The sequence below is a fragment of the Cupressus sempervirens genome, chromosome 9, assembly GCF_028749045.1.
Source record: "Cupressus sempervirens isolate cs-2001-9-10 chromosome 9, ASM2874904v1, whole genome shotgun sequence".
Lineage (NCBI taxonomy): Eukaryota > Viridiplantae > Streptophyta > Pinopsida > Cupressales > Cupressaceae > Cupressus > Cupressus sempervirens.
In genome coordinates this window covers 381,700,928-381,717,351 of record NC_143126.1, presented here as the reverse complement: position 1 = coordinate 381,717,351, position 16,424 = coordinate 381,700,928, and the positions used below count along the sequence as shown (strand labels likewise).

The 16,424-nt window shown below is 35.6% G+C and overlaps 1 protein-coding gene across 1 annotated transcript in view; it reads left to right on the top strand.

The window, feature by feature from the left end:
• Nucleotides 1-6,808: 6,808 nt before the first annotated feature.
• Nucleotides 6,809-16,424, top strand: part of LOC149538864 (histone-binding protein MSI1-like) — a 135,266-nt gene continuing 125,650 nt past the window's right edge. Inside the window, exons 1-2 of the mRNA XM_089800216.1 lie at nt 6,809-7,218; nt 11,313-11,639. Of these exons, the coding sequence (XP_089656342.1) occupies nt 6,934-7,218; nt 11,313-11,639 (612 nt within the window). The 5' untranslated portion in view covers nt 6,809-6,933. The remainder of the gene's footprint in view (nt 7,219-11,312; nt 11,640-16,424) is intronic.

The following is a 16,424-nucleotide window of genomic DNA, read 5'->3' as shown; positions in this document are numbered from 1 at the left end:
TAGTGACAAAAATTTTGATAGGATTAAATTTGACGGCCATCATGGGCTGAAACTAAAAAACTCTTTCATTTCCTCTGAACACGACCAAACTAGGGCATATTATATATCAAAATTTATGGAAATGTTGACCCGGATCGAACGGTGAGGTCTGTTTTTACCCAGGAGGTCATTTTTGCAAGCTACCCCCCAAAACCCTCATTTAAATGAAACATCCGAAAAATCCTTTTGTCCAAAAAAATTTCACTTGCCCAAATCTTTTAACATCCCATCATAATAGCAAATCCAAAAACCCTTAGATCTGCAATAAATCATTCATATATCTTGCCCTTTTCTTTTATCCTCTCATGCATTCCCATGGATTCAATCTAGTGTTACAAATAATAAAACCATAGCTTTGATACCACTTGTAAGGAAACTTGGCAACAAATAATATAACCGTTTCCACATAACCCATAATAGATCTGAAATAAACACGGAATTAAAATCCACATGCAAGAGAATAGACAACATACCCACAAAATTGTGACACAAGATATACCCTGGGAAACCCTCATTAAGGAAAAAACCCAGCCTCCAAAAGCATCCATCACCATGTATTATTAAGCAAAAATACCATTGCCATACAACCATGGAAGCCTTCATGGCCATAGCCACAACCGAGCAAACTATGTGAACAAGCATGAATCCACACATCCCATGCCATGCTTTCAACCTTCACAAATGCTCCCTTGGCTAACCTGTCAAACCTTGTCCTGCTCGACTCTTGCCTTTTGTCTTCTCCTTGTCACTCTACAACAACTACCCTTGTGGCTGCTTATATAGTAACAAGTCCCACAAAACCACTAAGTGGTGTTACATAAACCATATGCTACCTAACCCACTGACCCCACATTTAATATTGGGCATTTAATTCTTTTTTCCCCAATATTAAATAATTACATGAAATATTTTCACAATGTTACAATACAACTCATCAAGAATATTCCATGGGAATCTTTACATGTTGCACGACCATCTAGGTACAACATTACATAATAAAAATAAAATAATAAAATAACAATATTATGCAATGTGTGCAACACCCATTATCTCAACAAGAATAAACTAACTAAAGTCAAGGAAAAAAATTGTACCAAAGGGGTATGTACCTTGAAGTACGGATCAAAACGGTCCTTCCCACTAATTTCTGGAGGAGTGTTTGGACCAGGTGGCAAAAAATATTTTCCATGAAGTGCCAAGATTGCTGTCAAAACTTTGTGAAAATATCGGCTAATTGTCTCCCCTGAGTGATCGAAGTTATGAGCAATCTTATGATTCCTCAAATTGTGGCCAAGAGTATGGAGAAACATCACCAATTGTTCTTCTAGCGATAAGTGCATCGTATTTTTGATGCTTCCTTCTTGCCTAAGAATATCAGCTAGATGAAAGAAGGCTTGTTTACTCATTCGAATTTGATCATGACAATCAGTCTCATTCGAATAGATAATACGTTTATAAAATGGAATCTCGCCTCTTTTGCGCTTACATATTGCTCTTCTACCTTCTTGTGTTGTTGCTGCTATAGATGCAGCAAAGGCTACAAGACCAACTACAAGAGCACAAATGACTCTTCTCTTCCTAGCAATGTGCCCTAGAATGTCTTTATCTTTCATTAGATCCATCAGTAACCTAAAACCAATGTAAAGACACATCTCATAAGATCCATGGATTTAGAAACATAAGCAGATCTAAAAAAGATGATAAAGACCTATGCAATGAATAAGAGCATATAACAAAAATCATAAACAATGACAAAGACAAGAAGTAATTAAAATATTAACCAAATCAGATCTACCCATCAAAAGTATACAAAAGTAAGAGATGTCTAAGTTCACAAATATGTAATCACAACATTTGCCATTTACAAGAGTATCATTGAACTAACATATAAGGTTGTTGACCTACATAACCCAAAGGATAACATTGAGTAATTATCCAAGAAGCTGGGACCCTATAACTGGTGTTGGTTTCTAGGCAAAATAATGAAACTTTTGTATATGGTTCAATGGGTGGGAATAATATGGCTATCCTCTTCCCAGATATTTCCCTTAGTAGATTTTCCAAAGCAAGATTGAATCTTAGCAATATATGCAAAGAAATGTTAGCAATAAACAATTTCTTTTTATAGTATGATACTTCACAGTTCTATCCAATTGTCTAGAACACCTTAAGTAGAAGGCATATTGTACTCAACCTGGCAGTTGTTTACATAGGTCTTGTCTACACATAAACAAATGCCAAGTTGAGCAATAACATTGCAACCTAGAGTAACTAAGCAGCTGCTTACATTAGGTTGGTCTGCATAGAAGCAGTTTCTAGATTGAGTAATCAAAATTGAAATGTTTCAACAACTTAGGTCATCAGACTCTACATTGTAAAATTTTTTACTTGTAAGATTGACAAATTGCATAATAGAAATGGTCTAGCCAAAAGCAATGGAGTTGAAAGCCATGGTTCACGCATTGTGAAGGAGGATGTTGCAAAATCTTGCCTCGTGGAGTGCGATTCGTGCATACAATTGCAAAAGGTGGACTTCAATTTTCTGGAAACTTTTTGCTTTTTTTATGGTTTTCCAGAGTGTGATCTTACCTAGAAGAACTTAAGTAAACAAAATATTCTAATTATCTAGAACAACTTAAATAGAAGACATATTGTACTCATTCTAGTAGTTGTTTACATCAGCCTTGTCTACATATAAACAGTTGCCAAGTTAAGCAAGAAAATTGACAAGCTTCAGAAACTAAGCAGCTGGTTAACATCAGGCTACTCTCAATAAAAGCAATTGCTAGATTGAGTAATCATAGCTGACAAATTCCAACATATTAGGTCATCAGACTCTACATTGAGTAATACTATTAAGTTGTTTTCTTATCAAGCAAAGTGTCAGTTTTGATGCTAGGCCCGTGGATGCTTGTGGAAGCTCACGGTTGAACTATGCATCCACAGAGCATCCACATCTAGATCAGAACAAATTACGCTTCCAAATCCAGGTTAGGATGCTATGAATTAGGAACAAAACATGAGCACCTGAGATTAACATGAGATTTAAACAAGCTACTCTGTGGGGCTATAAATCAATCATAGCAACCCCATTTGCCACTATCTAAAATCACACTCTTTATTTACAAGGTTGAAAGTATAATGTGAATAAAATGTTTTTTAGAAAGAAACATATTTATATTATAGATACCATATTCACACTTAGGAAACACTCAAGAACTATATATGCATTTACATCTAGTACATTGGAAAGTTCATTGATACCAGTGGGGCTCTATTCATTGAATTGAAATTTGGTTTGCATAAGGCTCTAGAAACATTATCACTAAACCTTTAGACCCAGAAACCTACAAAATAACTTTGTTTTCTCAAATAGACATCACATCCAAATTTCATTCATGCTCTGTGAAACACAGGTTAACTTGAGACTAGTAACTGGCAAAGTACTTCTCAGTCAAATCATAATTCACAGCATCAAATTCTCTCATATCCTCACTATTGTGGGAAAGGTCTCAATAGGAGCAATATAGAAATAGCCGGGAATGTTAGAAATTTAAAATTTAAAAGATGTGGATTAGTAGTGAAGTAAATTATATATAAATAATGATTTACTACAACACACAGTATGCTAAAATGCCATTTCATTACTCCCAACATACTAAATATGCAACATATTTGAATAATTGAACCTCTCAAGTTCTATGAACTAACTCTGAAGTGATTCTTGGTCTTGAAATATGCCTTAAAGAAAGCTGTGAATAATGAAGGAAGAGGTGAAAATCCACCTATAGAGCTAGAAAGTAAGAAAATAAGATGCTTTTCTTCCCTTAGCTAGCTCCAGCTAGCTGTTGCAAACTGTGGATCCAATACTTTTTGGCTGCGCTCAAGTTTCATTGAAAACCTGAAATCTTGTGTATTGGAAAGGTGCAAGATGAAAGAATTACTAGAAAATGACCCTTTTGTTCTGATCAAAAGCTACATGGAAAGCTTGAGGGACATATGCCAACCTATTTTCACATAGCTCTATATTTACTAAGAAATATCACTCTCTTCATAACATAGAGTGTCTTTTCTATCAGATGTAAAGTTCTTTTGAGCATACTATGTTAAATCTCAAGCATTCAAATCATTGTGTTGTGAGATAAATTCTCATCAGTCAAGTTCCACCCTTGATTTTATCAAATTTTAATTCTAATTTTCCTTCTAGGTATATGCATCCATGATAAGATTTAAGGAAATTTCATGATGCAATACACACATGTAGAGCATATTACTCCAATGAAGGGTTATGCATTGAAACTTTAAAGATTGCATGCAAGGAGGAATTGCTAGGATCTTCATGAATGCTCCTACTTGTGACCACTATAAAATACTTGTGTAATTGCTATAAGGAAACTGTCCATTCTAACAATAATTTAGAACATCTACCTATGTGATATAATACAATAAACAAGGATTTAAATCTACAATTTCCTTTCACATTGCATTTATAGATCTGGAATAATCCTTAATAAAAGTCCAAAGCTCATTGGCAGTGATACAAAAGGGATGACGATAGAAAGTGCAAAATCTTTCAAGTTGAGATTTCTCAAGCTCGAGTTGAATACAATATATACACCATATGCCCAAAAGTTGTCAATTGTACATTGCAATGCCTTATAACGATGATTATTAGATAGAAAAGAAAAAACTTGATAATAAAGTTGAGAATATCAAATTTAAAGTTAAATAGTCTTACAAATTAATAAGGCTTTCAAAAAATCCAAAGCTATATTGTATTGATAGACATCTTATGCTGTTTAATCATACAACATCTTATGTTGTTTAATCATACAATCAAACAACACAAGACATGTAATGACACTGTATCGATAGACATCTTATGTTGTTTAATCATACAATTAAACAACACACGACACGTAACACCACAAAAGATGTGATTAAACAATAGAAGATTTGTATAAATACAAAACATCTTTACAATTTTCAAACTTTACAAAATTCAAAACCCTCACAGTTCTGAATTAGCCCATTACTTTGAGATCAGTTTGGTTCAGCAGATTTAATTTTCTTATTGTGAATAGCTATTCTTGGTTAAGTAAAATATTATTAGAATATTTATGTTGTCAAGGCTCTTATTCCCTTTTTTGGTGTGCAAGGGGTCTCTTTCTTTCTCCTAAAATATGTAAACTCATATTATAAACTAAAGCATATCCTTTCCTTCATAGTCCAAAAGAGTCCAAATATCTATTGGGCAAAAGCTCTTTCAAGTCACAATTCACAATCCTAGTTTGACTGGGAAGACTTACTGACTATTTTTATTAGTTATTTAAAAATGTTTGTTGTACAACCATAAATACAAAATCTGTGGTAATTTAGGTCTCTTGGCTACCATAATACTTACTGTTCTACAAAATGATCTAACCCATAGCCTCATATGGCTAATTTATAACTTTAAGAAAATAATGCCTTGTTCTCCAAAATGATCTGTCATAACTCATAAATAATTTATAATTTTGAGAAACAAATGCCTTCTGTTACACACACTATAGAAGCAGGAAATTTAAGGAAACTTGCTATATTTGCTTGTTAACAATCCTTAGAATTTAATTTGAAATTCATGAAAATAGAAATCAAAGGCAAAAGAAGCCGAAGAAGAGCAAAAAATAATGAGGCAGCATGAGTAGAGTGGTGCCTCTGGATGGACGCCAACTTGTGTTAAAATCTCGAGTTTTAGCAGATGAGTCGAGAACGATAAAGTTTGGGCAGGACTTCAACACTTTCCCCAATACCCAATACCCAAAAACTTTGCATGACCGACTCTTTCCCACATTCTGAAACTTCTCATTAGGAATTGCCAGTTACATCTAAGCAATTTTGAGTAAAAATGTACGCTGAAATTCCTCTGGGTTCTTGTCATGTCAGATATCTCAAATGCCCTGGCTGAGATAGACATGAACAGACGAAGCTCACATCAAATGATCCAAAAGTAGCAGGAGGAGTCGTAGCAATACAAATGGGTGGAGGAGGATGTTGGGAGGATTGATAGAAGGAGAACGCCATGGGTGATAGCAGCGATGCATGTGCCGTGGTATAGTACCAAAAAAGCTCACTAGGGGGAGGGGGAAAAGATGAGAAAAGCCATGGAAGGACTTTGATATTCCAGATAAAACATAGATTAGAAACCCACGCCACAAAAAAATGTGGAGTAGAAACCACAACACTTGGTAAAACACACAGTTGAAATCACATTTAAAACATACCTTTCCACCGTTGGTTGCAGTCACGAAACAAAAGAAGCCAAGAAACTCTATCGTTGCTGGCATGAAAAATTTGCAATGAGACACCAAAATTTGTAAAGAACATAAACCTTAACAAACCCAAAATGCAACCATACCTATCTCTGGAGCAACACGAGAAACTAGAGATAAAATGGCGAGCAAAATGAGCAAACGACAATATATTTTGGTAGCCAAAAAGTTTGAGCGCTAAAAAAATTAGGTCTGCGGACATGAAAGAAAGTTTCCTTTTCATTAACTTGCAATGCCTGTTTTTTTCAAAATTGGAATTAAAACAGGTATTTGACCAATACCAACTATTTGGAAGGAAGACCAAATCTTCGAATTGGAGGATAAATAAGGATACAGAATTCTAATTTTCTCGTATTCCAATTCTCATTTCATCAACCCAAACAATGGATTAGGATTTTTTTCAGAATTCGCAATTCTAATTCTTGTTCATATCCACGAACCAAAGGGGGCCTTAACTTACAGCTTGTTTGAATTCTCCCTCCGAACGCAACAGGAAAAGCTTTTGTTTTGTGGCAAACCATAGCCATTTTGGCGGGGAGGCGAAGAGGTTGCGCAGGGTTTTGGAGAAGACAGAGAAGCTGCAATGTCGGTTGCGAACCCAGAGGAAGAGGACGAATACATCATTTGGAAGAAAAACACTCCATTCTTGTATGACTTGGTGATAAGCCATTCTCTCGAATGGCCGTCACTCACAGTAGAATGGCTTCCTGGTCACCACGAGATCCCCAATAGTGATTACTCCCTGCAAAAACTAATCCTCGGAACTCACACCTCTGATCAGGAGCCTAATTTTTTGATGATAGCGGAGGTTCGGCTTCCATCTCCAGACTCTGATTCTGTCGGAGGTTTCGATAGCCCCTCCCAGAAGGTGCGTTTTCTTCCTCGTCTATTATCAATTTGCTTTTGTCGAACCTGTGCCTCTAATGCAACACCAATTTCACCGTCAATCCATAACTTCACAACCTTTTGAATATCAAATTGTTATGTATGCCTGTGTCGAATCTTTATGTTCAAGTGATGTACATTGAGAAGTTTTGACAAACTTACCCTGCACCCACAATTTATCGACTTTTGCCCGGGACAGTGCTAGTGTCTATGCACGTCCCAAATTTATATAGAGCGAATTCGGGAATATGTGTCTGCATCCAAATTTGACAATTGACGTCATGAACCAAACATGTGATCAGTGAGAGCGCCCCAGTACGCAAGTCAACTAGGAAGAACCCATCCTTGAAGTTAGTTCAAAGCCCGATAACGAGGAGACAAACCCCCCCGACCCATCAAGCGCCAGATGGATACGGGGGGAGATCACAACGTCTGTTAGAGCTCTGGCCAGGATCAAGAGCAGGGGGTTCCTGTGGGTAGAACTACGTCGCTAGTACGGGGTGTAGCTGAAATGGTAATGTGCGATCTCTATCTTGCCTGTAATCGATCCCCCTAAGCCTTGCTTGAGAAGTTCGCTATATCCAGCAACGGCCAGGGGGATCCGGAGGACGGGCACCCGTTTAGCCTCGATCAAAATAGTTTCTTTAAGCTATCTCAGCACTATCTCTTAGTGCCTACAATATGCATTAAACTAAGAGCCCTTATCTATTCAAAGTTGCCCTAAAAAAAATTAAGACACATCCCACCTCCCCCACCATCCCCCCCCCCACTCTCTCTCTCTCTCTATATATATATATATATATGTGCCGTACATTTAGATTGTTTGGTGTTTCTGTCTTTGCTTAGTTGCATATTCTTGTTGGGCTTATTGCCACTCTCTGGTCTTCCGTTCCCTCGTTCCTCGCATATTGGTTTCATTTATTTAGGTTGTTTAATGTTTTTACCTTTGGCGTAGTTGCTTGTTTCCTCTTTATTCCTGTTGGATTCATAACCATTCCATTTTCCAATTCAAATACTGGCATTAGTATTTATCAGTTTCGCCTTCTCACTCCTTCCTGCCCCTCTGAAGGCGGATTGATGAAATATAGCATTATGTAGCCATAAAGATTAGTTTATGGAGCATGTAGAATCATATCGTTCTTGCATGATATTCCACAACTCGCTACTGTTGGAAGATCTTCTGGAATTAACTACATAGCTTGTAGCTTGTCCTGGGCGGTTGATTCAAGAAGTCTCTTATAAATATGATTATCCATCTCTCAAATAAAATTTGATATCGATGGTTTTGTATGTTTTAGAAAGGTGAGATTTGTTACGGCATGCTTCTAGTTGGACACTTGTGGTTTATTCAGGTTGGGAGAAATATAGGCCAAAGCGAGTCTCATGTCTAAAGTAGATTAGTTAACAATATCAAGCGCTTACAAAATAATCAATCAGAATGGTTAAGTGTGATCGTAGTACTTGGTCATCCTATTGGTTGATTAATTTCTGTACATGATTGCTTGTCTGGCTGCGGCCTGTCAGTGGTTTGGTCATGATAGGAGTTTTAACTGGTGTTTGAGGTTTACTTCTCAGTCGGCTGCCACTGTTTTGATTTTTATCGAGTTGGCATATTTTGCTGAAGTTCCATCATCTTAGTCCAAGTAAAGGGTGTTTTACCAAGGGCAATTTTTTTTCCCATGGAAGATTGGGCATTTAAAAGATATGTAAAGTATGCATAAAGATTTCCCACCAAGGGAAGCTGTACCTTGCCTGTCATGACAGACTCATCACGATATGGTGATGATGAAGTTATACTTTACAATTGTAAGTTCTGTACGATCATCCTATTAGCATGGAGTTCATCTTATTTGATTCCTAGTTGTTTATGCCCATGCAGAATGAACCTCTCTTCTCCTTTGTCAACACCACAGATGCAAATGGCACTTGCTATGCATCTTTTTTCCCATGGACAATAAGACATAACTTGTGGATTACAATTGGATTCTTTCATAAGTAGAACATGTAATAATGTGTAATATTTCTCAACAGGGATAAAGGAAAAACAACAATGTACCAAAATACACAACAGAAAATTTTGATATCTTATTTGTAAAAAAAATTACCTTTTAACAAACTTGGATCTAGACTCAAGAATATTTTTCATATTTAATGGCCTAATTTAAAGAAATTTCTGAATTTTCCTAATTATGAAAAGTTACAAAAAACACACTAAATCTTCCTAGAATATTCAGAATTGTTTACATCGATTTTCTTTTATTTTTCTGAGACGAAGAGGATAAAAATATGCAGATTTAGGCAGAAATACCTTCAGAAATGTTTTCAAACTCTAGGTGTCCTTACTAACACTGTAAACATTGAGAAAATCAGTGCTAGGTCTGTTTTAGCTCTTCCACATCTCCTTCTTGTTGCTATTTTCAATGTAGATAACCCAAATCTGAACCTGATTCTTGAATTTCACCTTCAGAAAATGGCCTCCAAACCTGAAAATGAGTTGTAGCTCTGAAAATGATGCCGAGACCCTTGCACTGAAGCACATCCTTTTAACTGGAGAATATGTCTCTGCAAAACCAGGGATACTCAAGGACTTTTTAGAGTATAGAACTTAAGCCAAATATTGTATCAGAAATGAAGAACAGACTGATAATACAATGAGTTCTAAAAGAACCCTAGAATGTTATAGAATAACTCCCAAAAGGATGATTTGCCCTCAGCACTTGATCCACAGCCAACTCAATACAATGCTCTGCATAAAACCTCTAAAAATGAGCCATCCAGCTCCTTGAAATGCCCCCTAGGCTTTTTCGTGATATGCTTACTTAAAGTGCATGCAAAGGGGGGACAACTCAAGTCTTTGGGCTAGGAGTCACTTAACCTGCATAAAAAGGTAAGTTGCCGGTTCGGATTCTGGTTTGTTGTGGGTTCGACATTCGGGTTCGAAATTCAATCAAATTTTTTTGGGGCTGGGTTCGGGTTCGTCCGTACATTTTTTAAATTATATTTTTTAATTTTTTAATATATATGTATAATTATGCTGCAGAAAATAAGTTCATACACCACTATATGAAGTCAGGCGTGTTTTAGGGTTGGGTCGGTTGGATAATAAATCAGATTATATTTAAACCAAAAAAAATGCCTTTTCAAAACAATAAAAACATTAAAAAGTCAAACTTTTTTGGTTGCACGCCAAATTTGCTCCAAATTCCTCCTGGGTTCTTCTGTCAACTACAAAATTCGCTCAACATTCGCCCACCGTCCGGGGTCTGAAAAAGAGAATCTACAGGGAATTCATCAGACAAATGACGAATTTGACAATAACCGGAACCAACTTCGAATTAGCTACGAATCAACTGTCAAATTTGCATGCTGAGGGGCGAATATGGTAACTGAGATAAAAAGACATGCCCACCACTTAAAATCACTTAATTTCACTTAGTTTGTACAAAAGATGTGCCCACAACTTAAGAATGGATTACAAGCCAAAGACTCCAAGTCCACACCTACCCAATAATGCTCTTTGTCCTTCTCTTGGGTAATCCAAGGAAAGGACACCTAATAATTTGTTAAACTTTGTGGCTTGAGTTGGGGACATCACATAATGCTTGTTTGCACTATTCCGACTTGCATTGGTGCTGCATGGGTTACAAGCCAAAGACTCCAAGTCCACACCTACCCAATAATGCTCTTTGTCCTTCTCTTGGGTAATCCAAGGAAAGGACACTTAATAATTTGTTAAACTTTGTGGCTTGAGTTGGGGACATCACATAATGCTTGTTTGCACTATTCCGACTTGCATTGGTGCTGCATGGCTTAATTGTAAATTTGTAACTGTCATAATCTTTTTATTTATCAATATTCTTTGCATCAACGCTATTTTACAGTTGTATAAATTTTGGTTAAAATAGCTTCTCATTAAAGAATGTTATCCCTATGGGATACCTTGCACCTAGTTGACGTGTAAATTATGTTTTAGTGATTTATTCTGATGGATGATCTGCTTTCAATTCTTCTTCAATATCAATTCTTGTAAGTTTTAATCTTGATGGCACTGTCTGTATGTTCTTTTTTATTTTGCAGGTAAAAATAATTCAGCAGATTAATCATGAAGGTGAAGTTAATATAGCTCGATACATGCCACAAAATCCCTCCATTGTCGCAACCAAGGCAGTGAACTCTGATATTTATGTATTTGATCACAGCAAACATCCATCAAAGCCTCCTCAACAAGGGGTTTGCAATCCAGAGATAATATTGAAAGGTCATGATGCTGAAGGATATGGCCTATCATGGAGCCCTTTTAAGGAAGGTTATGTACTAAGTGGTTCATATGATGCACAAATATGCTTGTGGGACATTAGTGCTTCTGCTGAAAGTAAAGTGCTTGAGGCCAAACATATTTTGAAGGTGCAGTGCTGGACTTTTCCTTAAACATTTCTTTGCACTTGCATGTAGATTGTAGAAATTTTAAAAAAAGAGAACCTATTAAAATTCTGCATTATCTTGCTATAACATTGTTGCGATACAGTTTATAATAAACATAACTAAATGAATAAATTTAAAGGTCTTATTTATGACAGGGCTTTTTTCCCTTTTTCCTTTTTGTTGTGATAGTTTGGGATTTGTTTATTTGAAAAATTTCATTGTAACCAAATTAATCATGAAACACCCATGCAACTGTTCTGTTGTATTCATCATATCAGATAACATTTGCTCATCTTTAATTACAAGCTCAAAGTTTCATTTAGATACATCACAAATTAATCGCCATCCAGCTGTTATAAATTGTAATAGTGAAATATTCCCTTATAAATGTCTTAAGGCACATTTGAAAGGCTTAGTTATTTTAAGCTCTCAAAGTTGGTCGGAAGGTTAGATCAGTGGCAACATATAAAGCCTGATATGTAGTAAATTTGGTTTGAAGACAAGAATCATTATGGCAATAAAGGTGAAGCTACAAGATAAGTAGAATTCTACTAACATGTTTGTGGATGAGTATATATTTTTGTTCGGCCTGCTCTCTACACACTTTACAAGCTTCTAAAAAATGTTCTCCCTCTAGTTGAATGTGCCTAAACTTGCCTATTGGAATTGCTTGTATGTCTGAAAAATCTTCATACTTACACCTAAAAAATTATACTTTGCTAGTTTGTCTAGTAGATGCCTTGGATCTGGATCTGATTTGAACTTAGTTTAGGATTAGGTTGATATGGCCATGAAATTGCATGGGGGCTGAAATCATATTCTGGGTTTGTCCTAGACAAGCTTGGGTAAACCTAAAATGAACCCGACAACTAAATGATGAATTAATAATAAACCTGCCTATAGTTTTGGCCTACTTATTACTATTTTTCTATTTTAATCATATTGGCATTTAACTTTGAATATTCTTCTTTTTCAACTATGCCATTCTGTTGTGGTGTTCTTGCGGCAGAAAAATGTCTTTTTATGCTGTACCTCTCACAATATTCAACAATTACGTTAGAGACATTTAGAACCTTTATCAGACCTAAGACATTTAATCTAATCTTTCCTTTTCAACCATAGCTTTGAAAATCTTAAATGCTTCAAATGCCTCTGATTTTTCTTTAAAAAAGTTACACAAGTCATCTTAGAAAAATCATCCACAAATAACATGAAGTACCTTTCATTTGTCCACGAAGATCTGTGTGAACGAATTCTAAGTGTTGAAAACTATTATATTCTTTTGGTTTAAAACTGACTTGTGTCTGATTTCCTTGCTGGCACTATTTACAAACAATATTCTAAGACTTAACAATTTTAGGCATATGTCTAACAGAATTTTAAGTACTGATTTTGACAAAATTTTAGCCTTCTTTGCTATAGCCAACTTTCATCATATTGACTTATTAAACATCTTTTACCTTTAATTTCCCATATGTCATACACAACGCCTTCTGTTTGCTTCCCTTTGGCTACTAATTTTTCTGAATGAATTTGTCTAACTTTACCACCTTAGTGTTAAATACCACATACTATCCATTGTCACACATCTGTTTAACACTTAAACAAGTTATATTTTAATTTTTCTACATACCAGACATTATCAGCTGTTAGATGATAGAGACCCATTAATGCTTAAAGTACTTTACCTCAAATCTGCACAAATGAACTGTCTGCAAATTTTACAACACCCCTATTCTAATCAGTGAAAGTGGTGAATTTGCTCTTATCTCCTATCATGTGATTTGAACGACCCCAAAGGTTTGGTCTTTTTGCATGCAGTGCTGTCTGAACAATCATCAAATTCTCCTTTTTCCTCCATACCTTTTTTGTCTCTTTGCTCAAAAACCTGTTATATTTTGCAACGTCCAAGTATTAATCTTTGGCGACATGACCAATATTATGACATTTGAAACGAATCATGTTGAAATCTTGTAGAGCATTGAAGGGATTCTGACTAACAAAATTATAATCTCTCCTTGGAAATACCCTATAATTTGCAGCCTTATGACAAAAATAATTTCAACAATTACAATAGCCATACAAGGATCAAAACCTGTGTATGAATCTTTTTTTGTAGGAAATTGCCATTCTGAGTTTTTTGTTGTTGTTTTGATGGTTTAACCAATTTACAAACTTAACTAATTTGTTGAAATTGGAACTTTCACCCTTTTCAAAGCCTAGACTAGTCTTACTGTTACTTCATCATTTTTTACCAAACATTTCAGTTGACAAATCCAAACTTTTTTCAAACTTAACCAATTTAAGTTGTTCAAGTTGCTTCATTAACTTAACTACTTCACTTTCTAATCTTAAACAAATTTACTTCAACACAACACAAGTTCAGGAATCAGAACGCGTTACCTCAATCTGCCTTTTACCTTCCTCAGTTTTGATTTTCAGATTGATAATCATCTGATTTCATTCTTCAAGTTCTCGATTCAGCATATCACTTCCCTCACAACTGATGAATTCTCTTCTTTAGCCTCTTGATTTCCTCTAGTGCGCATACCAACTTCACTTGAAGACTTCTCTTGCTATCTTTATCATCTTGTATTTTTTCGTCACTATGATTTGTATTGAGAGATCCAATAGCCACGAACAAAGTTTCAGCATCTGATTCTTCACTGTCTTCTGTGTTTGAATTGTCTCCTATAACACACAAACTCTTCTTTTTTGAGAAGATTGGCTTTTGTTCTTTTTGAAACCTTCAATATTTTCTTGATCATCCTTAGCATAAGGACACTTGGCATTGAAGTTCCCAGTCCTTCCACAGTTGAAGCACATAAACGGTAAGTTCCCTTTGTGCTTGCGAAGACTTTTTTAATTTTTTTTTTATACCAAATTTGCCCATTCTTCATCCATATCACTATCTGAATCTGAATCCTCTTCTTTTGCCATTTTAGTAGCTTTAAATGCTGTGTGTGTGGGTGTCTTCTTTGCTTCACATCCTAATTTCATAAGCCATTAGAATAGTATGTAATTCATCAATTGTAGTTGTGCTAAAATCTCGTGCCTTTTTTATAACAGAAATTTTTGCATTTATGTAGGAAGTAGATATCTTAATACCTTTTGTAGTACAATAAAATCTCATACCTTTTTGCTGATTCCTTGAATACACTTGCTTTTTCATCGACTTTGAGAAGATAATCTACAATCCTTTCTTCTTCTCTCATTTCACACTTTTGAACTTAGCCTTGTAGACTTGCAACTGTATAAAGTATAGTCACACTTCCATTGATAAAGTATAGTCACACTTCCATCTTTCAGAATGACAAACCCAACCAGATTTGAGGATTGCCTTGAGGGTGCTAACAGCTTCATAGCATGGAAACCGATAATCATGATGATATTAGAAGAGAACAAAGTAGATTCATATGTAAAAGATAAAAGGGCAGAACCTGAGAATGAGCCAGAAAAATCCCAATGGATTGAAAATAACAAGAAAGCTATGGAATTGGTAGTGGATTCTGTGAGAGACCACATAGTACCTATACTGGCAAAACAGACAACTGCATACCTCATGTTGAAATCTCTAGAGAACACCTTTGAGATAAATAATACCGGCAGAACCCTTGCATTCGAAACACAGTTGAACTACATAAGTATGAACAAAGGAGAATCTGTGGATGCCTTCGTCATGAGAATAATAGAAGTAAGGGATCAACTATCAAACATAGGGTATGAAATAGAAAGCAAAGGATTATTCCTAATAGCTTTAGGTGGCCTACCCAACTCATGGAATCATTTTAAACAAGGCATAAATGCAAGATCAAAACTCCCAAAGTTAGATTGCCTAAGATCCATTTGTCTACAAGAAGGAGATAGACAATTACCAAAAAGAATCAAACAAAAATCCATAAATGAAGACTTTGATGTTCTGAATACCAACCATCATAAGAAAGGGAAGAAGAAGAACTTCAAAAGGAAGAACAATTTTCATGGAAAGGGAAGCAAAGGAGAGATGCTTCACAAGTCCAATGTTTTAGATGCGACGGCCGACAAATATGGGCATTATGCTGCCAATTGCCTTGACAAACATAAGAAACAAGCATTTTATGCTAAAGTTAGAAAAACAAATACAGAAGAGGATTCTAAGAAGTTCCTATTCTATTCAACACTATCAAATCATGTATCAAATAAAGTCAATACTTGGGTGATTGATAGTGTGTAATGTCCCCATTTGTTGCCAGCATCAAAATTTCAGGGATTAGCCTAATATTGGATCCTCGTAGGCTAATAAGGTTGGTTAGAGGGTCTTCTGAGGATTGATTCGTCTCCAACATTCAGGGATTTATGGATTTGGCCTTCGTTCGATATTTTTTGGACTCCATTTGCCATACTTACTATGTATAGTAAGCCAGGAGTAATAGAGATGGACCCTTTCTATTTTTAGAAAGCATATTTGGTCACATGGGGAATTATGAGGAGAGATTCCTTTTTCTGACGGCATGGCAATCAGACAAGTATTTCAAGAGATATTAAAGTTCAAGTGATTTATTTTAATATTTAAGTGTTATTATAAAGTTATAAAGTGACTTTATGACAAAATAACTTAAGTGACTAAAAGACGAAATAGTCTTTTATCCCACATTGCTAAGTTGTTCGTACCTCTCCTCATTTCGAAGTTATAAAGGAAAGCATTTGCATTGGGATTGAAACAACGAATATATATGATATTTTTTCAAATTTTAATGGTTGCTTATGTGACTAGATATTTTCCGAAGG